At 43.2% G+C, this 27714-nt stretch overlaps 1 protein-coding gene across 2 annotated transcripts in view; it reads right to left on the reverse strand.

Annotated features, from left to right (window-relative positions):
• Positions 1-27714, reverse strand: part of FAM13C (family with sequence similarity 13 member C) — a 73956-nt gene that overhangs the window by 23491 nt on the left and 22751 nt on the right. For both annotated transcript variants that reach the window (XM_059729845.1, XM_059729844.1), the window contains exons 2-5: positions 22167-22377; positions 18472-18610; positions 10979-11060; positions 7890-8101 (exon numbers count right to left, since the gene is read on the reverse strand). In XM_059729845.1, coding sequence (XP_059585828.1) covers positions 7890-8101; positions 10979-11060; positions 18472-18610; positions 22167-22377 — 644 coding nt within the window. The remainder of the gene's footprint in view (positions 1-7889; positions 8102-10978; positions 11061-18471; positions 18611-22166; positions 22378-27714) is intronic.

A 27714-nucleotide genomic window follows, 5' to 3' on the forward strand; every position in this document is an offset into this window, starting at 1 on the left:
ACCCTAACATCTATGAATCTATGACAAGTGAAATTAAGTAATCTGTAATCGCTGAAAGATGCATTAAGGCATTTGAAAAGAGAACATTATCCTTACTTGCAAGTAAAATTTTCTAAAGGCAAAAATTAAGTCCCTAATTCAAAAAAGCAGTTATGGTCATTCTAAAGTACTTTGCTGGATCAGAATCCAAGAATGGGGAAATATTTCAGCCATCTTGCTTCATATGGTAGGGAAGCAGGATTCAAGAAAAGCCTTGGTTAATTGTAATAAAATGACTTGCATATGCCTGAGGCTTATTTCACCTAGTACTTCTCATTGGGTGCGACTACATGTTCATTAACGTGCCATAGTTACTGAGCATTAAGTTTAGTACTACTGGAATGCTACCACACAGTGTTGTTAGGCTACTGCACAGTTAACATCTTGTGTAGACACACTGCACTTTAGGTCTTCACCTTAGCACAAGAAGAAATTGATATAAAAAGATGGAAAGCAGTTCAATGAACTCCTACGTATCCTTTTACAGAATTTTTCCAGCCCATTTTAAAATGTGTTGCAATTACAAATTATGCATAGACAAGGACACCAGAAATGAAAGAGCTGGAGTGAATATGTTTTCAAAAGAAGGACGTAAAATTAGAATAACTGATATTAACATAAAGTGAAACCTTTAAAGTAATTTTGGGAAAAAACTTGCTAAATGTATTTTGTGTAGTACCTTCTACTTGTAATTTTTTGTTTAGATTATATCAGTGCAAAGAACATGGAATCGACTTCTTACATATTAAAGAAGACCTTGTTATTGCTAACAGGGCACGTCTATACATGCAAATAACGTAAGATCAGCCCTCACTTCCTGCAGCCCTGCACTGGGCACTGAGCTAATTGTTGCTGGTAGGGAGTTCAGGGCCAGGAGAAAGATATCCCAGCCCCCTCCAGGAGATATAACTCCGTGCCACTGAGAGCTGCTGCTGCTCGTGTGGGCTGCACCACCGGAGCCCAGGTCCCCCTGCCCCAGAAGCAAGGAGTATCCACCCCTACTTCCCAATTGTGATCAGGGAGTGGGGGTTGGGAAATTCTCATCTCCCAGTCCCAGCCCAATAGTCGCAGGGCCCAGGTTGATAAGAAGCTTTCAGCCCAGGCCCCACAACTAGATAAGAATCTCCCAGTCCCCACTCCCTGACTAGTAATTTCCTGTGACAAGATAAGAATCTCCCAGTCCTCTCCAAAGGGAAACATTGTCCCTGCCCAGGGTACAGAGGCAGAGCCACACCCAGGAAGAGGCAGCTCTCAAAGGCATGCAGCAATATTTTGCCTCCTGCTGTCCAGCAGGCTGGGAGCATACATGCCATACTCCATAGTAACTAATTGAGAGTAAATTTGCTACTTGTATTTACAGTTAGCACTTTTTATCACGATTACAGAAAATCACTGTGCAGTAAGCGTTTGCATGTGTAGACTATGACACTTACTGTGCAGTAATTAGCTCTAATCTTGAGTGAAGCATCTTGTGTAGACACACCCACAGGAGAGAAAACTAACACAATTCCACATATACTGCTTACAAAAACTGAGTGGTTCAAATTAAAAGTTCCCAAATTTTCTAACTACTCACCCAAAGAAGCAGAACTCTCTTGATCATTAATGGATATAGAGAGAGTCATACTTCAAACCATATTGTAGCAGGTGTTTATATGGTACAATGATAAATAGATCCACAATTAACCACTTCATGTCCTACCTTTGTGATGCCAAATTTGACAGACCAAGCATATTAAACATATTAAAATTTGGAGATATCTTCAAAAATTAAAATGGAGGAAATTAATTATAGAATCAGCCTGGATTGCTAAATCAATTATGCCTGGATAGCACACGCATGTAGATTTATTAGGATAACACAGGAGAAAATTTACAGGGCTTTTTTAGCATCTATAAGGCTCGCAATTTATCTGCCTACTGCCTAGCCTATCTATTTCAAAGAACACTCATCTCTACTCTCTCTCTAAGTCTAGGGATTCTTTCATTTAGCCAGTTTTACTTGAGAGACTTCTCAACCAACACTTTTACAGACTGTCACAGGCAGGGGTCTGTAGGAGGGCCGTGATCTCTTTGAGGCCCCTTCCCATGCCAAGTGGGCCCAAGGGCACCCTCAGTTTCTCGCCCGCCACGTCTTTGATGTTTAAATATGTTAGGGAGGCTGCCTTTCTATGCCCTCTTGGTCACTTCTATGGATCCTACAACCCCGTGGTTTTCCCAGACCCCTCAGGGGTCCCGTTCTGTAAATGGTGCTGTAAGGGGCACCCTAGCCTTAGGGGCTACGCATGGCTCCTACCACCCCAATACCACGCCCCAAGCCTCACAGATGTAATGGACATTATTTTGTCCCTCTCTCTGATGTTCATGCCCTCTCTGGCACTGAGGCTTTCCTCAGTCCTGTCTCTTTTCTCTCTGTGCTCCCACTGACACTTGGGCTCTCCTCCACCCTGTCTCTCTCTCTCCGTGCCCCTCCTCCGGGCTCCTCAGTAAGGCCACCTTCTCTAGGGCCTCCTTTGTAGCACTGCCCTCTCTTGCAGGGCCTCCTCTGTAGCGCTGCCCTCTCTTGCAGGGCCTCCTCAGTAAAGCCACCCCTTTCTGGGGCTCTTCTACAATGCCACCCCTCTCTGGGGCCTTCCCTGTAAAGCCGCCCTCTCTCTGGTGCTCTTCAGCAGTGCTGCCCTCTCTCTGGGGCTCTTCAGCAGTGCCGCCCTTCTCCAGGGTTCACCACAACTGCTACCCCCTCTCTGGGGCTCACCACAGTGCTACCCCCTTCTCTGGGGCTTCTCAACTGCCCATCTCTGGGGCTGGGGTCTGTGCACCCCAAAATGCCGCACCTTCACTGGTGCTGGGGTCCTCACACTCCGCTGTGAGTCCCCTATGAGGATGCTGCGCCTTTACTGGCGCCGGGGCCCTCACACTACTGTGGGTCCCCTATGAGGCCGCCTCCAACCCCTAATAGCCTCACCCAAACCACCGGTGATAAACAAACAGCAACACAAAATACTAGCCCTCCGGCTATAACTCAAACTGAAGCCGTCCGCCCATAACAACATTCACTCCTACCGGAGACCCTTTATCTCTCAGCAAAGTTAGATACTGCTCCTGGGTCAGGCTTCTCCTCTCTCCCACAGCAGAGTGCTCCTTCCTCTATGGCAGCTGGCAGGGAACTGCCTCTGGCCTCAGCTCCTTGAGTTTATAAGGGAGCCAGGCCCTGCCCCTTTCCAGTCAGCTGACCTTCCCTGGTTGCCCCGGCAACCCACAGCTGGGCTCCTTATTCACTCACTGCTAGGGTCCCTTCCCTAGCAGTTTCTCCGCCTTAGGAGCAGGGCACCTAAGTGGTCTGTGACACAGACATTAATGCTGATACCAGTATCACTGAAACTTGTGTGATTCCCAAGAAAACATGGTTGTTATTTTCAAACACAATTTACCAAAGATAATCTATCCATATGGTTTTACCCACATACGCAATTAATGAGGAGCGCCATTGCATGACTGGCATGTGGTGAGGGGCCTGCAGCCAGGGGCTGCTCTGACCTCGTTTGGTGTGCTGTTGAGTGGTGAGCTGGGGCAAGAGGGTACTCCAATGTGGGGCTATCCAGCAGGCAGCCCCCGCACTGAAGCAGCTTCATGCCCCAGCCAACCCCATCAGTGTCTTCATGTGCATGACATAAAAGTATTAAAAGCTCTGCAGCAGGATAATACTTGTATTTATAAGTACTGTTCTGAGACGGAGTTTATTGGTTTCCTGCAGTTAATTAGGCAGCTCCACAGTAAACATTAGAGCAGGGTCTCAAATGTAAAATCCTATGCAAAAATAACTTCTTTTACATTTCTTGCAGAAATTTGGTGAAGCCATTATTTAAGGACAGATATTCTGATGATATAAATCAACTTAACTCCTTGGAAGTCTAGGTCATCATCATAGATGTCAGATTTACTTCAACTAATAATTTTAGGGTTCCCATACACAAGAAAGTAACTACAGTGCATCAGAGCAGACTTGATAAATGGAGCCTGCTGCAGACTCCAGCATCTAACTGTTAATGTTGTTTGTAATCCAAGTGTTTTGCTCATCCTGTTTTCCAGGAGCCTTATGATTCTAGTAATGCAGCAAACTGATCCCCACAAGCCCTAGGTCTGTACTTATGATCTCCCAGACTCCACAGATCTTTCATATTTTATAACTGTGACTGATAAAATAGCACAAAAATACATTAATGACTACAACGTTAAGGAGCAGATTTTGATATATTCACATAAATTACACAGCCCTTTACTACATTTGTGCATCTATGTCAGCCCCACAGTAAAGCATCACTGTCTACACGAGCACCTATATTAGGGCACAGTAAATTAATTCCATCATAGAATAGTATTGTCTGGAACAAGTACTATCCTACAGCAGAGTAATCTATGTTCCACAATGCATGTGTAAATGGTGACCGGGGCTGGATGGGACTCAAGGGTGATACAGTGAGAGGGCTGTATTGGAGCACGGTCATGTGCTAGTGTAACAGGGGCTCAGGTAGGAGCCCCGTTACTGGAACAGTCACAGGAGCAGGTAACTGGGTGCACAGGTGGAGGGGAGGTCACACCAGGGGCAAGTCGGGATAATTAGCCAGGCGCGGCTGATAAAACATGGCAGTGAGCAAGCACAGTTTGCCTTTGGGCATGGAGAAGACAGAGGATAGACTGTGAAGAAGAAGAAAAAGAAGAAGAGACAAGGGAGAGTAAGAGAGAGAGAGAGAGAACCCAACTTTTAGCTTCGGAGAACGCTGGGTCTGCCGGTCCCAGGATGGGGCAGATGGATGCTGGGGCGAGGGAGAGCTTACCAGCAGCTGCAGCCAGTTCAGTGAGTCCAGGGAAAGCCAGGAACCGGTGGGATGAGGGGGACACTGAGGGAGAAGGCTCCGAGCTGGAGCCCTGCAGTAGAAGCAGCCTGGAGCCTTCCGCCCCACAGGGATGGATGTAAACAGAGCCCAGTACTCACAGACAGTGGCGGGGAACACAAGGCGCAGAGAACGTGCCCAGCTAATGAATCAATTATCCAGGACTCTATTGCTACAAATTAACCTAAGTTGTGCAGGATGCTCGGGACTCCCGCGCTACTTATCAGCCTTGCCAATGTTCCCTCGCTAATGATGTAATTAGCGAGGAGAGTGCTATACTGTAACTACCTGAAGGGAAATAAAACTTGCATGGTGAAAGCATATCACCTGGGTGGTATGTGGTGTTTCTCATCCCAAAATAACACTGAACATCTCTTCCTTTTTTCAATCCAAGTCGTGGCAGAAGAGTTCAATGAAAGACCGAGCTAGACCCACCTCACACTTTCACAGTGAGCCCTGTATTATATATAGCACCCTCATGCACCAGCCAGTTGCTGTGCCACTCACTGCTGCCACCCAAATCCCAGGTCTGACCCTCCTTGGCCCCCTGCCAGCCTGTGACTATATTGTCCTGGCTGGAACTGCTGCAATCCTGGGTGCATGTGTCAACGCTGCACCTGGAAGCAGACTCCAACATGAACTGCACCAGAATTTATTGTGTCAGGGTAATTCTATTTTGTAGATGTACCCCATATGTAGCCATTGGCTTTACTTGGACCAATTGTGGAGTAAAAAAACTATTCAGAATAATTAAGAAACATTAATCTTTCACATTTGACTTTCTATCAATTTTTCCCTAAAATAGCTACAATTAGTTAGTTTCAGGCTATAACTTTTAAGAAGAATCTAATCAACATTTGCCTTTCCTTTAATTGGATGAAGCATTCTTTTCCAGATCCTGTTTCACAGTTGGTGGTGGTGCATCCCAGACCTGCCTTGCACTGTGGTGAAAAGTAAAGTGATTTCAATAATATGCTTTATAATTCTGAAAAATACTATGAGTCTTGAGAAGGACCCTGAAGAATATAAACCAATTTAAAAGAGGAAAGAAAAAAAGGAAAGAAAAAGAAAATTAACTGTGCCATGGCAAAAAGATATGTTGAATGGATTCACAAACGTACAGAAGTACTACCTGCACGTAGGAGAAAGTAATTGGCCATGGTATCAATTTGGCATTATGTAGTAAGAATCTAACCCTTGTGCAATAGAAGCCAAAAGGACAAGCTAACTAGGCTGGAGATGCTTATTTGAACTCTGATTAAAACTTCCCCAAAGATAGGGGACTGCATCTCCAGTATTATGGCTCAAGGCTAGGTTCAATTGGAGTACTATTTTTAGCTATCAGTACCACACACCAGAGGCCACATGGTCCATGTGTGTGAAATTTATATAAAACAGAGAAAGAGCTAGTTTGGTACTCAGTCAGTTACTAAGTGCATGAGACCAGCTTACCATAGATCAGCGGAACTCACTCATTTCTTGGTAGATGTGACTGTAATTATATACTTTATAGTGCTGAAAAAAGAAATATACTCTAAAAAAAAATATGAAAAAAAATTCCGGGCCAGGTTCCCACTCTCAGTTCTATATGTATAACCCCTTTGAATTCAATGGGGCTGAACAAGTGTACCTGAGAGCAGACTTTGTCCCCTTATCTTTAAAAATATTGGCCACAGTGAATAGACCTTATAGCTAATGGGATGTAGCACCATTAGCACATATTTTGCTGCAAATAGCCTAGTGTGAGCTGTTAAGTGGCATTTCTTCAGGTTTAAAATAATACAGTCAGATTTCAAGTGCCTACATTGGAATGATTTTAATATTGAGGAAAAGTATTTGAAATATGCCACACTACTTTATTTTGTTTTGGAGTTATTTTTTCCTATAACTCAGGGGTTGGCAAACTTTTGCCATGATGGGCAATCAATCTCTGCCTCCTGAAGTGTCCTAGCTGCTTACACTTTCCCTGGCTACTGATACCCAGCCCCGCTACAGCAAGGTTTAAGTGCAGGCACAAGAGAGAAGTAGAGAGGAATGCAGAAGGGGTGATGTTGAGGGGATGGATGGCATGACTCAGCTGCATGCCACCTGGTCCCTGCTACCCAAATTGGGTAAGAGCTTCATAGGCTGGATCCAACCACTTCACAGGGTGGATATGGCCTGCAAGCCATAGGTTGCTAAATCCTTATGGTACATGATAGTATCATACAAACCCATGGGCTTCAATGACACACTGCCTTAGGGTAAGAAACATAACGGCCAGTTTTGTAGATGAGTGATTTGTTCTTACTTATATAGTTTCTGTAGACTGCAGGTCCGATCACTTTTACTCTATGACCAGCTGTGATAGAATGAAAATATTCTATGTCATCTGAAACAGTTACAGGGGGGTTTTTTATTACAGTTCCTTATTGTTTCAGTTATTGCCATACACCTCCAAACATGATAAATCTATTTCTGAATCTTTCTGAACAAAAATGGACCTCTCTGCCTTTGTTACTCTTCATCGACTTGTCACTCCAGAAAAATTGTAGTCACTAGATGACATCATGTGGTGCTGAACCTGGGGGATATCATTGAACCATTGTAGTTCAGTATACACTGGGTATGTCTACATGTGACGCTAGGTCACTATAGCAATGTGCTATGGTGACATAGCATCTGCAGACAAAAAACTGTGATACTGCCAATACGTCACTGTAGTGACATGCTCCCTTATGCGTCATGTTTCCACGCGCATCATCACGGTGACATACTGCCTAAAAATAACTGTGTGTGGCACGTATGGCACAGTACAAGCTGTTACTTCCAAAAGGAACTACTAAATAACAGTGCAATAACAATGGCGCCATAGAGACAGAGCGCTGAGTAGGACACTAACAGTTAAACAAAATTTAATTTCTTCCCTAGAGGTGAATATTCTACAAGAAACAGACATGCCTATTTTTTTTGAGATACCTTTATGGTCTCGGGGACATTAAGCTGTTGTCTCTTCTCTTTTAATTTCTTCAATACAGTATCCATGGTTTCTTCCACTGATGACACTGGTTCAGCACTTGCTGCTTCCTGTTTCCCACTCTCCTTGTTTATTCCAGTGCTTTGGTGTTGCCCATTTCTTTGGGGTGCTTTGGAAGCACAGTTTTGTTCTTCTGACATTTTGAGTTTAAATTCTGTTTAAAAAGATAAGGTAAATGAGTATTTAATAAGTGTTTGCAAGAAAGGTTACCTCTAACCTACAACAAAAGCATACCCCATTATCTTTTATGGTACTGTAATCACACCACACCCATTCAGGACAGTAATCCTATTCTTAAATTTTTAATGTTTCTCTTTTTTCCTTGAGACCATTTGCTAAATTGGTTTGATCAGGGATTGGGTAAAGCATGAATAACAGAACCTGCCAGATGGTGCTGAAGTGCCACTGCCCTAATTTAACACTACATCTCTACCTAGCATAGAGAGTGTGATCAGGGACAACAACCCTTCCATGTCCCTGGGCAGATCGGCATGAAAGCAAACAGCCTTCATGTTGCTCTACAGTGCTAACTCCCACTTTTGTCACTAGGTATCTTAGGATCAAGGGAGTTATAAAAATGACATAAAAACACCCATTTTTCCTCCTGCCTCATGTAGGTCATTTCATCTCTCCATAGTTTCATAGATGTTAGGATCGGAAGGGACCTCAATAGATCGAGTTCGACCCCCTGCATAAGCAGGAAAGAGTGCTGGGTCTAGATGACCCCAGCTAGATACTCATCTAACCTCCTCTTGAAGACCCCCAGGGTAGGGGAGAGCACCACCTCCCTTGGGAGCCCGTTCCAGACCTTGGCCACTCGAACTGTGAAGAAGTTCTTCCTAATGTCCAATCTAAATCTGCTCTCTGCTAGCTTGTGGCCATTGTTTCTTGTAACCCCCGGGGGCGCCGTGGTGAATAAAACCTCACCAATTCCCTTCCCTGCCTATAAGTTCATCACGGCTGCCCCCGTGATGAACTTATAGGCAGCCACAAGGTCGCCTCTCAACCTTCTCTTGCAGAGGCTGAAAAGGTCCAGTTTCTCTAGTCTCTCCTCGTAGGGCTTGGTCTGTAGGCCCTTAACCATACGAGTGGCCCTTCTCTGGACCCTCTCCAGGTTATCCGCATCCTTCTTGAAGTGTGGCGCCCAGAATTGCACGCAGTACTCCAACTGCAGTCTGACCATGACACACTTTCTTGATTTATAAAATGGAGCTAATAATATTCTTTGTCTTCATACAGCCCTTTTGCCCAGGTTCAGTTTTACCACTTGAAGTTTACCACCTGAAATCAATTAACTCTCTTGGTAGTAAAGTTAAGGATGAGGGCACTTTTGCCAGATTCATGAGATGTAAGAATGAAAAATTCTGTGTGTTATTTTGAAGTATATTTGAGTTAGTGCTTTGATGTGTGGTGGGTTTCACATGTAGTTTAGCCATTTCACATCTATTTTCTTTTTTTCTAATGAAAAAAAGATTATATAATTTCTGGTGATAGTGCAGGCAAATCACTTGGTATTTTCAAAGGCATATTGGAGAGCTAGCTATATATTTCTCATTTCAATTCAATGGCAGTTGAGTTCCTAACTGCTTTGGGGTACTTTTCAAATCCACCCTAAACATTAACTGTTAGGATGACAAATAATTTGGATTATTAGGGAGCACTAGATTTGCAGCTGAATACAAAGGCATGACCTGTGGCCTAGCAAAGCTGCTGACCACAAGGCAGAATGATAGCTAAGCCAGCCATTTGCTTATGCTAAGTAACCATCTTAACTGTGTCAACCATTTTCTGAGAAAAAAAGCAGCAAGTGAATCTGTGTGAGTCTGTGTGCTGTGAATCACCTACAGTAAGGAATGAGATAAGATACAGGGGCCCCAAAAAAGGTGGAAGATGGTACATGAGACAGAAAACCATGTTAATGAAACAAACAGTAAACAGAAGCAGAGCTTGAAATGGGAGGACATATGGGTGGTACAAAGGAGGAGTGAGGGTGGAATAAATGTTAATAAACATGAGCCAAAGTGTATAAATGTGGAAAGAACTGTTGTTCGTTGCTGCTCCCTGTGTTCATAGACTGGGTGTCACCCGAAGCTGTCTCCATTCTGAATAAAGCTGTTGTGAGCAATGTGTGCTGGTGCTTGCTCCCTGCTTGCTCTGGCTAATGAGTACCAGGATCCATAGGCAATTGGATCATCATCTCCTTAGCCATTGGGCCTCACATGGAGTCAGGATCTAACATTAACATTAATAATTTTAACGTTATAACTGTAACAGCATGACAATGTAACACTATGATTTAATTCATGATGAGAATGCATCTAAAGCTAAAAAGGATTTTATTATTTTTAAATGGCCTTAAAAATAAATAAATCAATAGTGGCTACATTTTCCCCTAGGATAAGAATGTGTTACTTCCACAGACATTAATAAATCCCTGTACACGCAGACAGGAGAATTTGACTCTCTGGACCAAATCTAATTTCAGGCAGACTAAATTAATTGTTATGATCAAATAATAAGGGCTTTAAAACGGAGTTTAGAATATGAAGTCAACAAATCAGCTACAATATGAATCATGTCACCATAAAGAAGTCATTGACTTTGCAATTTGGATTTGTAATTAAAATTGTAATGTAGTTTTCAAGAAGGCTGATACTTAGAAGGGGACTCTTGGTGGGGTGGAACTGACTTTCCTCAAGCGCTAGCACTGGCTAGGCCTCATCTGCAGTACTGTGTCGTTCTGGGCTCCACATTTTAAAAAAGATGTGAAAATGTTAGAGAGGGTCTACAGTGGGCAACAAAGATGATCAAGGTCTTAGAAGGCAAGTCATATGAGAAGAGCCTAGACATGTTCCTCTTGCAAAAAAGGCACTTAAGAGGATACATAATAACAGTCTTTCCTCACTGTGAGAGACTGAGGTTGGGCATATTCTATTTTCCATAGGGAAACTTAAATCAATGCAGTAGTGAAAGAGAAACGGGTGGGAAAAAGTGGAAAAATTAGAAAATGGAAATGTAGATTATTATGTACCTTTGAGTTGTTTGCGACTTTTAGCTAAATCATTCATCCATTTCAGAACTTCGGGATTGGAAGTTTTGTCACCATATGAAGGCTGCACGTAAAAGAGAAAGAAAAAGAACACAGTGTGGTTGTTGTTGTCACCATTATGGCCATGATACTTCAAAGACAATGCATAAGCTGAACTTTAGGCACTGTGTATTTTTAGGTATTATAGCCTTATAATATAATTAGGAACAGTGCATAAGGCTTAGAATGTGCACAGCTCATTCAGAATTAGGATGTATGTTTTTTCTACAGGAATCTCTGTAATACTCCAGATGTAGTCATGCCAGTATTTTTAAAGAATATTTCTGAACAAAGATAGCATATGAATGGAAATCACAGTGCACTATGAGATATTCTTATTTCCTTCATAATAATAATAATGATAAAAAAGAATAGGCCTCTAATCCATCACTTCCACCCCCACCCCCATTCACTACTATGGTGCTATCAACTTTTCCAATCTAAAACCACTCCCAAAACCTCTTGGATCTATCAGGATCTAACCAGAACCTCCTTCCATTTAGCAATATGAAGAGGTTGAGTAGTCACAATCCCTTAACTTCAATTCATGTCAGGTTAAAAGCCATTCCCATGGGTGTTCTGCATGTCTTCTGAAATCTGAAGGAATTCTCTCATTCACAGATGTTTCAGGGGTGTTGCTTGTAGCCATGTTGGGCTAAGGACATAGGCAGATAAAGTTCTTTGGGTAAATCTCATCTCCCACTACCTGAAGATGGATATTTGTACAGGAAAGCTAGCAAAGAAGAATTTTTCCAACTATTTTAGCTGGTGTCCCATGGGGACAGAAACAAAATCCCTGGGAACCCCTCCCATGGTGACAGCTGAGGCTGGGGTAAGCCCCCAGAAAAAGAAAACTAAAAGCCCTAAGGAAGGGTCTTACTTACCTTCAACAGGAAAAGATGTGCTGCGCTGAGAAGAACTGCCGCTGCAGTTCATCAGCCGCTTTTATTTGTGACTGGAAGCAATGCTGGCGGATGATGTCACCAAGAACTGCCGCCCGACAGATTTAAAAGCCAGCAGTGGGGAAGCAAAGGGGGTGGCAGCAAAACCCAGGAGGGTGACACTGCCCTCCAGACTCCAGGATCATTGCTGTGGGAGATCAGCAGCAAGATCAAGTCGTGGCAGAGGAGTGCCGGGACCTCCTTTGGGGTCAAACACAGCCCAACACCCAAGTCTCAAGGACATGCCCTGAGGCCTGAACTTTTCTGCAAACTGAACATTCCTAGGTTCTTTTCATATGATCAAGGGCTTGGAAGACAAGTCATCTTTGTTGCCCAATGTGGACCCTCTCTAATATCTTCACATCATTTTTAAAATGTGGAGCCCGGAACTACAGAGTACCACAGATGAGTCCTAGCCAGTGCCGAGTAGGGCGGCACTATCACCTCACTGTCTTGCACCTAATGCTTCTATTGATGCATCCCAAAACCACATTCATCTTTTGTGAGGCTGCATCAAACTGCAGCTTCATATTAAGTCTATGGTGCATCAAGATTCCCAAGTCCTTTTCCATAGTGCTGCCATCCACCCATTTTATATTCATGTTCACGTTGATGTTTTCAAGGGGTAGCACCTTGAACTTGTCCACATTCAACTTCATCTTGGTAACTCTAGCCCAACTTTCCATTCAGTTGAGATCCTTCTGAAATGCACTTATATCCCCCAGTGTGTTTGCAATCCTTCCCATTTTTAGTGTCATCTGCAAACTTTTCCAAGAAGCTTTCTATGCCAGTATCCAAATCATTAATAAACATATTGAACAGTACTGGGTGCAGAACAAACCTCCATAGGATTCCACTTGAAACCTCCTGCTATTCTGACATTAATAATTACCCTTTGCATGTGGTTATGGAGCTGTGGTACTTTATCCAGCTCACAATTCTCCAATTTATTTATGAGAAGGTTGTGTGTGACCTTGTCAAAAGCGTTTCTGGTATCCAGCTACACTTTATCCACAGCATTCCCTTATTCCACACTGTCATAGGACAGGGTCCTCTGGGATGGCCGTGATACCCCTAGGTCCCCTTGACCATGCCAATCCTGCCCACTCGGCACCCTCTTTCTCGCCTGCCATGTCTTGGTGTACTATAGTAAATAGGGAGGCTGCCCTCAAGTTGTATTTTGGGCACAATCCTAATGGACCCCACTGAACCCTGTGGGGTCCTGGACCCCTTTTGCGTCTTCTCCAAAATATATGCCTCTTGGGACACCCTCAGCCTTATGGGCTAGCGGCATGACTCCAAACTACCCCTTTACCACACCCCAAGCCTTGCAGATGGAATTCACTCATTGTCCCTCCAAGGCCTTAATTCAGTTTGGCCTTCGGTCATCACTGGGCTCTCCACAGTCCCGTCTCTCTTGGCACCCCTTGGCTCTGGGCTTTCTGCAGCCCTCTCTCTCTCTCTCTCTCTCTCTCTCAGTGCCCACTGGTGCTGGGGTCTGTTCACCCTGAATACTGCACCCACACTGGTGCTGGGGTCCCCACACTGTAGTGGACCCCAATGAGGCCTCCTCCTTCCCCAAGCCTTAGCATGATCCTCCAGAGTTATAAGACAGCAACCAAAATATGAGCCCCTGGGCTGTAACATAACACAAAAAGTTCAGGGTGTGCTCTGCCCCTTTAAAAGAGTAAAACTTTTTCCCTGGCACTAAGTGCCTAATAGTCAAGGGTACACGGTGAGCTCCTGAATCCCCATTAGCCCCAAGAGCCTCATACCAGGCAGCTACAGTGTCTCTGGGCAATTCCACCCTGGAGGTTCCTTCCCTTCCCCTTTGCCTGCTGGCAGGGGAACTGACTCTCTAGTTCCAGCACTGGGGTTTATATGGGCCCAGGGCCCTTCCTCTTACAGTCAGCTGACCAGCTGCAGGTGCAGACTAATTCCCTCAGGCCTGCTGCCACAGTAACCTGCACCTGTGGGGTTCCTGCCTGCCTGCTAGGGCTCTCTGCCTAAGATTTTTCAGCCCTTAAAGGAGTACGCACCTTATTGCCCTGCGACACACGCATGTAGTAACTTTGTCAAAGAAGCAGACCAAGTTTGTTTGACACTTTAATTTTTCATAAATCCATGCTGTCTTTGCAGGTCCTTGCTATTTCCTGGTATGCTTCCTTTGTCATATGTCCATTCTTCCATTGCCCCTATACTTTTCTTTTGCATTTGAGGCATTTTAGAAGCTCCATGTGAAGCCACATTGGTCTCTTGCCATTCTTCTTGTGCTTCCATCATGAAAAGACAGTTTCTTGTTTGGCTTCCAATAATGTGCCCCTTAAAAGCTCCCAACCCTCCTGGGTACCTTTATCCTTCATAATATCCTTTCATGACACCATAACTATCAACTCCTTTAGTTGGATGAAATCTGCCTTTTTGAAATCTAGTATCCTAATTTTGCTGACGTCATGCTTTCCCTGTCTCAGGATCTGGAATTCTACCATATCATGATTGCTTCCTCCCAAGTTACCCATAACCTTCACATCCTCCACCAGTTCTTCCCTGTTGGTCACGGCAGATCAAAGTTAGAGGATCCACTACTTTTATCCTCCAGTTTCTGGATCAGAAAGTTGTCCTCCACACAATGTAGGAACGGGCTGCATTATTCTTCCAAAAGGTGTCCAGAAAATTGAAGTCTCACATCACTACCATCCCGTAGCTTTTGGATGGATTTGTCACCTGGTTGAGGACTGCCTCATCTACCTCCTCTTCCTGTTTAGGTGGCCTATAATAAATCCCTGCCACTATAACAGTGCCACATCTTTCACCTTTCATCTTCACTCAAATGTATTGTTTTACCGTCTTCTTCCTCCTGAACCAGTGGACAAGTATATGTGTTTTTGATATATAAGACACCACCACCATTTTTTCTTCCAACCCTATCCTGAAAGAGTGTAACCCTCCATGTTGACAATCCAGTCATAAGAGCTGAACTACCAGGTTTCAGCGATGTCAATCAGATCATAGTTCTTTTCATAGGCTGCAGCTTCCAACTCTTGTTTATTCCCCATATTTCTGTCATTTGTATACGTGCATTGGATGTATTTTGTATTTTGACCTCCTCACTTCCCTTTTGCAACACTTGTAGCTCTGTACCTCTTTGGCCTTTTCACAAAGTTGCATTGCTTCTTTGAGTCCTTTCACCTCTAGACTGTGTGCTCTGTTTCTCAAGCATAATATGTCTTCTTACGAGAATAAAGAAGGATTATCATTCTATAATGAGAACAGTAATTTAGTGTAGATGAAAAATTCAAGCATACTCTACTTGACCATTTTGACAAGATCCTGTTCACATATTTGGCAAGGAAAGGCCTTCTAAGGAAGAGGAACCTATTCTCAGCTAACAAACCTCATTTTATGGCTTCAGGAATGGTTAAGTAAGATGTAACTGAATAGTAGAGGGACACTGGGCAACTCACTGGAGCAGGTAGTGCTAATTGCCAAAAGATACTCCAGTGCTACTCTCCCATGGTCTGAATCTTTTGTAGCTACCCCAACCATACCATTCTTGGCAAAAGCAAAATCTCTGGAGTTAAACAATTTGCAGCAGAAGCAATAAATAGAATCAGCATAAGTAGAATAAAGAAACCACTCTTGCTGTGTTCTCCCTTTGAGAGTTGGTGTGAAAAATGGAACACTTAAAATGTTTTTCCATTACCATGCAAAGAAGAACTCTTAACCTTCTTGTTTCTTTCATTAAGAACTGTTGGGATTATCAGAAGAAATAAACCCTTTAAGAAGCTTTTCAGAAGCAGAAATAATGATGCTTGAGTGACCGTTCATGACTAGATTATGCTGATGCATAAATTGTAAAAAAGTTGATCCCAGAAATCTTAAACATGTCTGTCCTTGTTTCATACTGTTGGCTCTCTGTTTTTATGATATGCACGTACATACAGACATTTCCATTTTCATAAAAGATTATCACTAACATTTTCAGTTTTGACCATGATAATCTGAACTACTATTGAAGAACACTAGTTAACTATAAAATCAAAAAACTTCTAAACAACCAAGCATAAATTGAACTCTCACAAGAAAGTGCACCTGTTATTTGCTCTTGTCCAACAGCTATTTCTGAATCATTATCTGTTTGCTAATTTAAAAAAAAAAAAACAAACCAATTGAGCCTGTCAATGTGTGCAATTTTCTTTTCTTGCCATCTCTTCATTCTTGAAGGGTTCATGATGGTCTGACTACTCTTAAAGTTGGCTAGTATATTTAATTTAATGAATATAAGTAAGCTCCTCTTCAGTGATATTGTTCGCATTGTGATTTGCACAACGAGTGTCAAAGTCTTCTGTGCCTGGGAAAATCAAATCCTTACTAATGGTCTTCAGACTTGGGCACTCAAAAATGTAAATGTTTTCTGGGTTTCAGCTCAATATTCTGACCTGATTATTGAAAAAGTATATAAAATATGGTTCACTTTTTTAAAAAGATCTAGAAGTAGGAACATTTGCAGTCCCTTTTGTGCCTCTTCATATTTTATTCAGATTAAAGTAAATTTATACTGAAAAAGTGAATTTTTAAAAAGGAAATAATTTTGCTGTAAAAAAGGAAATTTTTCACTAAACTGTGGAAAAGATATTTCAAACCATTTCCTTCAAAGCCATTTTATTGTATCATGACAATGGAATCCTACTGCAAAGAACGTCTGGTTACTTTAGGACAGTTGCAGTCACAAGTATCTATTCAGTTCTGTAATTTCATGATCAAATGAAGAAAAGCTAGCAGATTTTCATTTTAATGGCTTCACCAGAATACCAAAAATTTTCTAATCAAAAGGAAGGAGCACAAAAAGGCCCAATATTGCACATCATTTTATTTGAAACAGTAGTTTTAATATTCAACCCTCTCCTCCTATTTTCCTACTGCTTATACTCTGGAAGTTCCCCAAATCATTTGTTAAATCCTCTGCCTTTTCCTCTCATCCCCCCTTTCATCTGTTTAAACCAATGATTCTCAACTTTTTTTTAGATGCAAGATGTTTTTAGATGAAAAATTATATCACTTATCTGAATTTATCAGCACCCCATCTGAGAATCTCTGCTGTATTGTCTCAGTTTACCTCTTTTTTTTAGATAAATCTAATGCAGGCAGGAACAGATGCTCCTGCTGCAGCAGCTTTCTGCTCCAGCTGCATGTGTGCCTAGTGGAAGCAGAGACATGTGAAACCAGGCCATAGCAGTGCCAGTATCACAGCCCTTGAAAGGGTGCCACGGCACCTCAGTTTAGAACTAATAGTTACAAGATCAACTTCCTATCCTGCTACTTTGTCTCCCATTTCACAAGTCTTTGAAATGACTTCTTCCCTTCCATACCTATTACAAGCTTTTCTCACTATCAAAACACAGAACTGCTTTTGTAGTTCTATAGTTAGAGCTTACAGAGCCTTCACTTGCTGGCAGTTATACTAGAGTTTATATTCCTGTGACAGGCTAATCGCTAGTCAGCAATCCAAACTCAAACAAATAAGTAAGTCTGAAGATGCTTTTGGTTTTAACATACTAACGTGCAACAGTTAGCAAAGGAATTATATGAACTCCAAGAAAACTGCTTTCCTTTACAAACATGTAAGCAGTGATTTACAAAGGATGCTAACAAGACATAAATTAAGATGATTCCATCATACCATGCATAGGAAAACTGCAGTAGTGGGCAAAACCTTAGAGACCTCCACTAGTACCACAAAATTCCCTACATTTGGGAAGATTGATTGGAGCCTTAGCCTTTGCCAGTCACTACATAAGAGATTTCTCTGCTGTAAAGCAGAAATATCAGGATACCAGTACCACTGAAGGTACAGCTGCAGTTTGCAGGGTAGTGTAGAGATACCCACATTGCCTTCAAATGAATTAGCTCAGGCACCAGTAGCTCAGTAGGGTCCCAGTAGTTCAGTAGGCTATAGCACGGAGCTCAGTAGGCTAATTGACTCTGAGGCTGAGCTCCATCCTGTCATAGACTGCTTCCAGTACCTGAGCTAGCCTATTTAAAGCTCTCTCTACTATATACGTCAGTTCATGCATAGCCACATATCAGGGTTTTCACTGATCCACAACTTTTATAAAATGTCAGTGTTTGGTTGTTGTTGTTTTTTAAATTAGGACTTGGTCTGCATGAATAAGAATGATATAGAGCAGAAGAAAATTTTCAAGCAAATGATTGTGTCTATAATACAAATAAGCCGATATTTATAAGTAGGGGAGCATTTATTTGATGTAAGAACTTCTAGGACATTTTAAGTGATTCATTCTTGCAACCACTCATACAGATAATGGTATTTCCAAACAAAGGTAACAAAAAGAAGATCCAAAAAAAGCAGCTCACAAGTATAGATTGTAGACATTTAGATTTTTCCATGATTTTGGAAGAGACACAATCTTACAGTTTAAATGCATTACCTATAATAAATACATGGAACTCATTCCTCTGTTTTGGAGCACTTACTCGATATTTTTTTTCCTGTTCAAACTTCTCTTCATACTTCCTAATCTTTCTCTTGAGACTTTGAAGATGTTTGGTAAGTTGTGCCACTGTCTGTAGTTCTTTTCTGTCCTCACAGTTACACCTGGAAGAACTTCTTGGCCTGAAAAAGGAAAGTTGACAGATATCTCTATCAACTCAAGTGATATATTTGTGAAATGACATGAATTTAGCTACACTGAACCATTTTTAATAAAAATTACCTGTAGAATATGACAGGTAGATAAAAGAAAATTGTTAAGTTTTATGAAGTTTAAATTTCTATTCCCTTTGAAGATACTGGAGCATGTGGTAGACAGCTAGGCCAGGAGTATCAAACTCATTTCATGCCCATAGCTGGCTCCAGTCCATAGGTCTCCTTGCAGGCCAGATCTAGCCAGGGCCACAGGGTGGTTAAAGCCTGGGGCACACAGCAATAGCAGCAGCAACTCTGGTTCTGACTCAGGGGACATGACACCAGCAGCTGTGGCTCCTTCCACATGCTACATTCCCGTGTGATCTGGAGGTGCTGATACTGCCATATGCTCCATGCTAGAGCCAGAGCTGCCACCACTATCACATGCCATGATGGCAACTCTGACTCTACCATGAGGTAAGTGGTGGCATGTTCCCATGAAGAATTACATTTCAACCAAATGGCATTTTGGAAGGGAAAATCTTCAAGCAGAAAATGTTCATATCAGTTCTACTGAAAATTACTTTTGGCTAGCTGAAACGGTGGAGATGCAGTGGCTAAGGCACAAGAGGTGTGATTTTAAGCCATATTCCAGATCTGTGCCAAAGATTGCCCCCAGCTGACCACGCTATAAATGAATATCAGGTCATTTGAACAGGGGAGTCAAAGGCAGCTGTAGGGGTGTGCGAAGTGGCCCTATTCAATTTGGATTTGGCCCAAATCAGGCACAGTAATTTGATTAATTGATTTGGATCACTGTCCCCAATTCGATTTGGGTGAATCCGAATCTGAAGATTTGATGCTGATTCAGAGAATCAGCTAGTTGGACATAGACACAGCTTTAAAAGTTTTTTCAACATACCTTGAGGTAGCAGGCCTGGTTTGTGATCGCTGCGATACTGGGGTACATGGAGTATCCCACAGAAGTGTGGGAGTCCCTCCACGTGCTCAGTGGTGAACCCGAAAGTGGACCAGAAGTACTTCCAGTCCACTTCCAGGTCTGCCAGGGAGCGCACTGCCCCTCCACCCCAGCTCAGCAATTGGCCACAGGGGGACCTCAGGTTCCCCCCTGCATGTTCCCCAGTGGACCCCAAAGTAGACCGGAAGTGCTTCCAGTCCACTTCTGAGTCTGCTGCCAAGCATGCTAGGGAGCCCCCTGTGATTCTGTGGGACATTCCATGTGCCCCAGCATTGCAGCATTCACAAGCCCCTGATATCTAGAGGTATGCAAAAAAAACCATTTCAAGCTGTCTCTATGTCCAAATCGCTGAATCGCTCTGAATTGATTCAGAGGATTTCAATTCGATTTGGAGAGATTAAAGGGTCCTTTGATTCAATTCATATTTGGCCACCAAATTGGGCTGAATCTCTGCCGAACTGAATCAGGGACCGAAGCTTTGCAGAGCCCCAGGCAGCTGGGCATATTACTCTTGTTTGTGCTATTGGCCACAGACACTGACACACCTTAACCATGCTAGCCTTATGGGCTGTTACCTTTGATCTTGACCTTTGCATTTTTCTGTAACAAAATAAGGGATTTAGTGGGTTAAAATAAGCTGTTCCAATTCTAAAAAGTTTGTTTAACTGATTTCATGGCAGAATATCTATCAAAATACAATTGTAAACTTGGCGGTGGTGCTACCTGCAGCCATGTCCACATTTTTGGGATCCTGGGGTGCCAATAGGCCTTAGTCTACTCCCACTCTGTCTACAGGCTGGGAGCATCACTCATTGGAGTGCTCTCCCATGGTCCTCCCCACACCAGACCACACACTAAAAAACTATTTACAATAATTTATTTACAATAACTGAGAGATTGACAAATTCGGCATCCCATAAATAACAAAATATTTTCAATGAGCTCAATAATAATCTATACCAGCAGATAAAGCAAATACTTATCATATAACAAAAACAATTATGTTATCAACTTTAACACTCAGGCAACTTATAACAGGTATATACACTTAATCAGCCAGGTCTCCACAAGATCACTTTGCCTGCACCAAAGTAGTCCACTGTGCAAAGGCTGCAGTGGAGCCCAGGGAGCGGTGATCGCTCTGCCTTAGAAGAGGGGTGGCAATGCCATCATCTGGACAGAAGATGGGGGGTGCCCGTCAGGACTTCAGGTGTGGCTGCTCTGGAGACCACGGTTTCTTCCCTTATCCAGTCTTTCCTAGATGCCTGCAATCAATCACACCATTCCCCAGACACTTCCCAAGGCAGTTCCCCTGTGTTTGGCACCTGTAGTGCCTCTTCTCAGCTGTACTTTATTAAGCTCTCTGCTGGCGCTCCCACCCAGCCACAGTTCCCTGCTGCTTTCTTTAGCTCTTCCAGAAAACCTCCTCTAGCAACCCCCATCCCTGATTCCCTCCAGTGACTCCCTGCACTCAGGAATCTTAAGAGTGGGGAGGGGAACCCATTTGCACAATCCCTGCTCCTTTAGTAAAGGATACCAGGTAATCCTGGGTACTCAGTAGCTGGTGGCTCCTCTGCCCTCAGTAGCAGCTCAGTCACAATTCTTCTGCCAGTCATCCTCTCAGAAGCACTTGTCCTGGTAGCAGCCCCGTCTGAACCAGCTCTTCTCAGCAGAGGTTCAGCTAGCCTCTCCTCAGCTCGTTTTCCCTATTTTTTTCCTGGGCTTCCCGCCCTGGAGTTACAGCTATCCAATCACGTGCATGCATTCTGTGTGCACAGCCAGCTGCAGATCCTTGCCCCAAGAGTGCAAACACCCCGATTGAGCTTGCAAGCTCCAAGGAAACCATTCAGCACCTTTACGTAATTTAAATTTGAAACTTAAAGAATAGTGTTCTTTAACTAACTAAGGTTAGTTGCCATATGTTGCAAAGAACTTGAAAAAAGCAATTAATATTCCAGCGTAAGAGTGTTTAATACATTGGTGTGGCACTAGAAACCCTTCCTTACAGGCAACAAGCGTAATCATTTTGAAGGATCTTTAGTGTCTGGCTCTTCTGTTTCTAGTGTCTGGTTCCTTAGTGTCTGTGAATCAGTAGGCTTGATTACTATTTATTTGTATTTCCCTGAACTTTATTTCTAAGCCTTAAATCTTTCCTGCCTGAAATTAAATTTTAGGATTTCTGAAAAGGACTAACCTGTACTAGACAGAAGTGTACCACACTGCCTTTCCTTTCCAAAGAGTACCTCATAAAATAATTACATGATAATTGAACTTTTCTGTACTGGACCTTTAATAACCTCCTTCATCTGGTGCTCACTTAACAGACTATTAACCTTTAAAAATGTCATTACTAAAGTATAATTAACTAAAACTTCAATGAATATTGTACTTGGTTCTTACCAGAAAATGTTAGGTCCTATTTATGGTATTTCAAATTGATCATGACAAAATATGTTATATTAATAAAAATCCCATTATGATACTAGCTGAAAAAACCCCATCACAGTTATGTATTGTGAATTATACAAAGATAATAAAAATTAAAGTTATGATAGATTTTCTTACATCATGAAAAGCTGACTACTTGGCGGAGAAGGGGCAGACTCTGGGTCTAAATTAAACCTCTGGCTTTGGCTGAAGATAGAGCAGCGTGGTGACAGAAGGGGATTATCTCCATCAGTAATGTGATACAATAATCTACTTGTCCCTTGGGTGTGATGGTCTTCTGGGCCATTGTCTGCATCATTCTGCCAGTCTCTACGGGCTGGTACAGGCTCTATAACAACAAGATAAATCAATGTAGTGGTGAAGGTCACACATAAATATAATTAATTGATCATATATGTAAGAACCTGCACATAAAATGTTTATGGAAGATATAATGAATAATATATGGTAAAGCAATGCAGCACATACATTTAAAATGTAATAACAGTTAGAAAATAGAAAAGGAGTTACATAGGTAAAAAATTCTCCAGACTATAGCCACAGTCTATACATTTAGGGTCCTAGCTGGAAGTATACTAAATGGTCCCAGCACAAAATCTAAAATCCTGCAAAAATAGGATCTTAGCTCTTAGGGGAAGATATCACCCCTTAGAAAATTAGCAAAGTGAAATTCTACAGCTCATGTTACATAGGAGGTCAGGTATTATAATGGTCTTTGTTTAGTCTTAAAAACTATGCATCTATAAATTTCACTTCCTTCAGTCAGCAAGTGACATGTAAATCAGTGGGTACAACATACAAGACTTCTGACTGGTGCTAGGGAATCCACATTCTGCCCTGACTCGGCATGGGTACGAGCTGAGAAAGTCCCTATGCCCTCTTTTTTACTATCAACTGACAGGTAAAATAACTATACTAGAATTTTTTCTTTAATGAATATATATGAGAGCTTACATAAATTACATTTTTTTGTGCAATTGGGCTCCTGAAAGTGCTCTACAGTCATGAGTTAACACAGGTGCCTGGCTGCAGACAGCTTTTAATATGACTGATCATGCAACAAATTAACCCTCAACAAATCCGGTGTTAGATGAAGGTGGTTTAAAGCAGAGTGGCTTGGGGAACGTGTGTTACCTTGATGGTTAACTTTTTCATGAGGGCAGGGCTGGGCTGGTGCCAGCAAAGGAGGGAAGAAGAGGTGGATGGGGAAAGGAAAGGGAGCAGTGTGGAGCTGCTGGTTGGGAAGTGGGATGCAGGGCGGAATGGAGCCTCCTTACCTCGTGGCCCCCCCCACCAGCTACCTCAGCTGAGTTACTGGGGGGCTGGGACAGCTAGGCTCTGTTCCACCCTCCCATCCCCCAACTCCAGGTGGGCCTCTTGAGAAAATGCTTTGCCTCACCTGAGCTGGAGGTGGGGTGTGGAATGGAACCTCCTCACCTTGCAGACTTGGCCCAGTTCCCTGGGGTAACCGGGCAGGCCTGCAAGATCAGAGGGCTCTGTTCCACCCTCTCTCAGCTCCCTTCCCCCTCCCACTAATGGCTCCAGAGCTGGGGTGGGGTGGAGTGGGGAGAAGTGAACTGGGGAGAGGGTGCTGGAGCACCCCTACGCCACCTGCTAGCCAGGAACAATGCAGGCAGGCTTGATCCCCTGGACTCAACAGGCAAACCATGAGTTAGAGAAGGCCTCTAAATGTTTGTAGGCACCCTGTATTATCAGCTGAATGTAAGGATTCTGCTCTTGTACATAAATCCTATTGTCACAGCTTGGGGTCCCCAGGAATGGCTGATGCCCCTAGGGTTCTGTGACCATGTCAATTCTGCCCTGCAGGCACCTTCTTTTCTCTTCTGCCATGTCTTGTTGGTATAAATAAATAATAGGGAGTCTGCCCATGAGTTACTGTTGGACCCCACTGAACCCTGTGGTTTCTGGGACCGCTTGCTGGGTCCAGCTCAAAGTTGGTGCTTCATGGAACAACCCAAGCCTTATGGGCTAGATGCATGATTCCAAAACCTCCCATTCACCTCCTGTTGTCACTGGGCCCCCTGGCCCCTGTGACTGCACCCCTCTGGTGCTGGGGCTCTGTGGCCTCTGCAAATGCACCCCTCTGGTGCTGGGGCTCTACACAATCGTGTGCCCCAATGAGGCCTCCTCCTCCCCTAATAGCCTCTTCTTGGTCCACCAGTTTAAGAGACAACAGAAAAACAAGCCCCTGGGCTACAACATAACAATAATAATGGAGGCCACACTCTACCCCTTTAAGGAGGTAAACTCTTATTATTGTGTGCCTCCTAGCCCAGGTACCTTATGAGTTCTATTAATCTTACAGGCAGCAGCCCAGTCCATCAAATATCTCTAAGTAGTTTTTTTTCCTGCAAGAGCTCCTTCCCCCGGCAGCTGATAGAGAACTAACTCCCTGGGGCTCATGTGCGCCCAGGGCCTTGCTTCCTTCCAGTCAGCTGAGCGGGTGCAGGTGCCAGCTAATTCCCTCATTAGCCTGCTGCCCAGGCAACTTACAGCTGTGGAACTCCACCTCAGCTCACTGGGTTCTCTACCTAGGCTGTTTTGGTTCTTAAGGAGCAGGATCACCTTAGTGCCCTGCGACACCTATACATATAACAAGTGCTTTCCTTAAATAACTCTACATGGGTAGAGACAGTCATGTATATTAATTTACATTATATCATTATTTTCTTGTAAAATCCTACTGACATGCAAAAGTGGAGTCCATAGTATTTTTAAAAATTCATTCTAGGTTTATCTCATGGATTTGCCCTATAACATACATTTTAACATATTCCAAAAGATTCCTTATTGTATATATTTCTCAGACTTTTTAGCAACAGCAATTAAACGCACATTTTCTCCCAAATCAGCACATATATATAGGGAGGAAAGGGACCTCTAGGGTCCCTCAGCATGATTCAGTATTCCTACATTCTACTGAACAGATGCCTAACCAGCATCTTCTTGAAAACCTCCAATGAAGGAGATTCCAAAATGTACCTAGGCAGCTTGTTCCTTTGTCCAACTGTTCTTATAGTTAGGAAGATTTTCCTGAGATTATTAAATGTACTTTTCTGTAGTTTACACTTACTGCCTTATGTTCTGTTCTCTGTAGTTGCTCTTCCTCTTTTCTGTGGCATCCTTTTAAGTATTTGAAAACTACTAGCATGTCCCCCTTACTCTCCTTATCACCAAACTAAATAATACCCATTTCTCTCAACCTTCCTTATACAGCTTGCATTCCAACCCCTTTATCAACTTTATTGCTTGCCTTTACATGAACTCCAGTTATTATATTCTTTTTAAAATGCAGTGCCTACAGCTGGACACAGCACTCCAGCTAAGCACTGAACATAGCAATATTATCTCCTTCTTTCATGTCTTTCAATGTCTTTCACACAATACTTCTGCTAATGCAGATCAAAACTGTGCTTGCCTTTTTTTGCAAGAGTACCACTTTGCTGACTCAAGTTGAATTTGTCATCCACCATAACCACAGGATCCTTCATGGCAGTGCTATTGCTGGTCCAGTAATCTTATTCTGTATTTGTGGATTTGGTTTTCCTTTCTTAGGTTCAGTATCTTACATCGGTCTTTGTTGAATTTTGGCTTTTTATTGATAGCCCAGTTAACTAAGTTATCAACATCTGTTCTAATTCTCTAAACTGTTTGCAACCTTGGTGGTTTTGTGTCATCTGCAAACTTGATCATCCTTTTTGTCATTCACATGGATCCAGTTTTTACCAGATCCATTTACAAACAGAAATCAAGTAAATAGCAGATCTGAAAACCAGTCCTTCACCTCTACTTTTAATTAAAAATGAATTTTTCACCAACAATGTCACAAGGACTCAAAAGACAAAACGTCTAACTGCAGTTAATTTAGAAGACAAAATGATATGGTGACTGGATAAGGCTTCCAGAGATAGTGCGGCTGTGTTGCTTAGAAAGTCATCCCCGCATCTGTACGTGCGTTGGTGATTCCTCCTCCCTAGGTGCAGTACTTTGCATCATCTTTGTTCAACTGCATCCTGTTTTGTTCTGCCCACTTTTCTAGCCTGCCTAAGTCTGCCTGAATCCATTCCCTGCCCTACAGTGTATCTACTTTGCCCCATAATTTGGTGTCCTCCATGGATTTGGACAGTGTGCTCATCACGCCCTCATCCAAATCACTGATGAAGTTATTGAACAGCACCAGCCCAAGGACCGCATCTTGGGAGACACCACTGCCCACATCTTCCCAGGTCAATATCGACCCATCCACCACCACTCTCTGGGTGTGACCTCTAAGCCAATTTGCCACCCATCTGACAGTGTAATAATCTAAGTCACGGCCATTTAGGTTTTTTTTATGAGAATGGGATGTGACACCGTATGAAAGACTTTTTTAAAACCCAAGTATATGACATCCACCTTGATTCCTGCATCTAAGCAGTTTGTGACTTGCTCGTAATCACTTGGGGTGATTCCCTGATCACTTGAGGTGCCTTTAAATGTGCAAGGGGACTGCTCTGATGTGTTGTAATTACCAAGAACTGACACCTAGACTGGACTCACAAGCCAACACCTAGACTGGACTCACAAGCCAACACCAACCTTAATAATAACCTGGGCTCTATGAACTGATACCAAAATTATTTAAAACCAGTGGCCCCACACTAGGCCTGTGCAAATAGGGAACTATTTGATTTGGATTCAGATTCGGCCAATTTGGATGTCAGCAATTTGATTCAGAGATTTGGATCACTTTTCTGATTCAATTCAGCCAAATCGGCTTTGGAAGATACAGCGCCGACTCAGAGAGATTCAGCCATAGAGTATAACAGGGAATCCATGAAATATCTATAACTTTGCTGTATTTTGGCTGATTTGGATGAAACATGCAAGAGTGGTAGCCTCCACTGAGGGCATGAAGCCTGCCAAGTTTCAAGGCAATAGGTGCAGGAGTTTCTGCGGAACTGCACCTCAAACTCCTGAAAGCAAAACTCATGTCATGTGTGTGTGTTAAGCCACAGGCTGGTAGCCCCTGCTGAGACCACAAATCCAAGTTTCAAGGAGATACATGCAGGGGCATCTGGGAAACTGCACCTCAAACTGCTGGCAAGCAAAACTCGTAACATAGGTGACAGTGTGTGTGTGTGTTAAGGGACGGGGTGAAAACTGCAGGCCTGCTAGGCCCTGATGCAGCCACAAAGCCTGCCAGCTGTCAAGGAGATAGGTGCAGGGAGAGTCTGGGTTCTGGGGCCCTGCACCTCTAGCTGCTGACAGGCAAAACTTGTGACATGGGTGCTTGTGTGACTGTATCTGTCTTGGGGCACAGGGGGGTGAAAACTGCAAACCTGCTAGGTGCTGCTGCGGCCATGAAGCCTGCCAGCTGTTTCTGTCTTAGGGCACAGGGGGGTGAAAAAAACTACTGCCGGCCTGCCAGGCCCTGCTGCAGCCACAAAGCCTGCCAGGTGTCAAGGAGGTGTCTGGGTTCTGGGGCCTTGCACCTCTGGCCACAGGCAAGCAAAACTCGTGACATGGATGGGTGACACTCTATGTGTGTTCCTAGAACTGGGACTTCTACACAACATGGCAGTGTGCCCCAGTGAGGCCTCCCCCTCCCCAACAGCCTCAGTCTGGTCCACCACTGTAAACAGCAGCAGGTAAAAATAACTTA

This window comes from Alligator mississippiensis, chromosome 6 (assembly GCF_030867095.1).
Source record: "Alligator mississippiensis isolate rAllMis1 chromosome 6, rAllMis1, whole genome shotgun sequence".
Classification (NCBI taxonomy): Eukaryota; Metazoa; Chordata; order Crocodylia; family Alligatoridae; genus Alligator; species Alligator mississippiensis.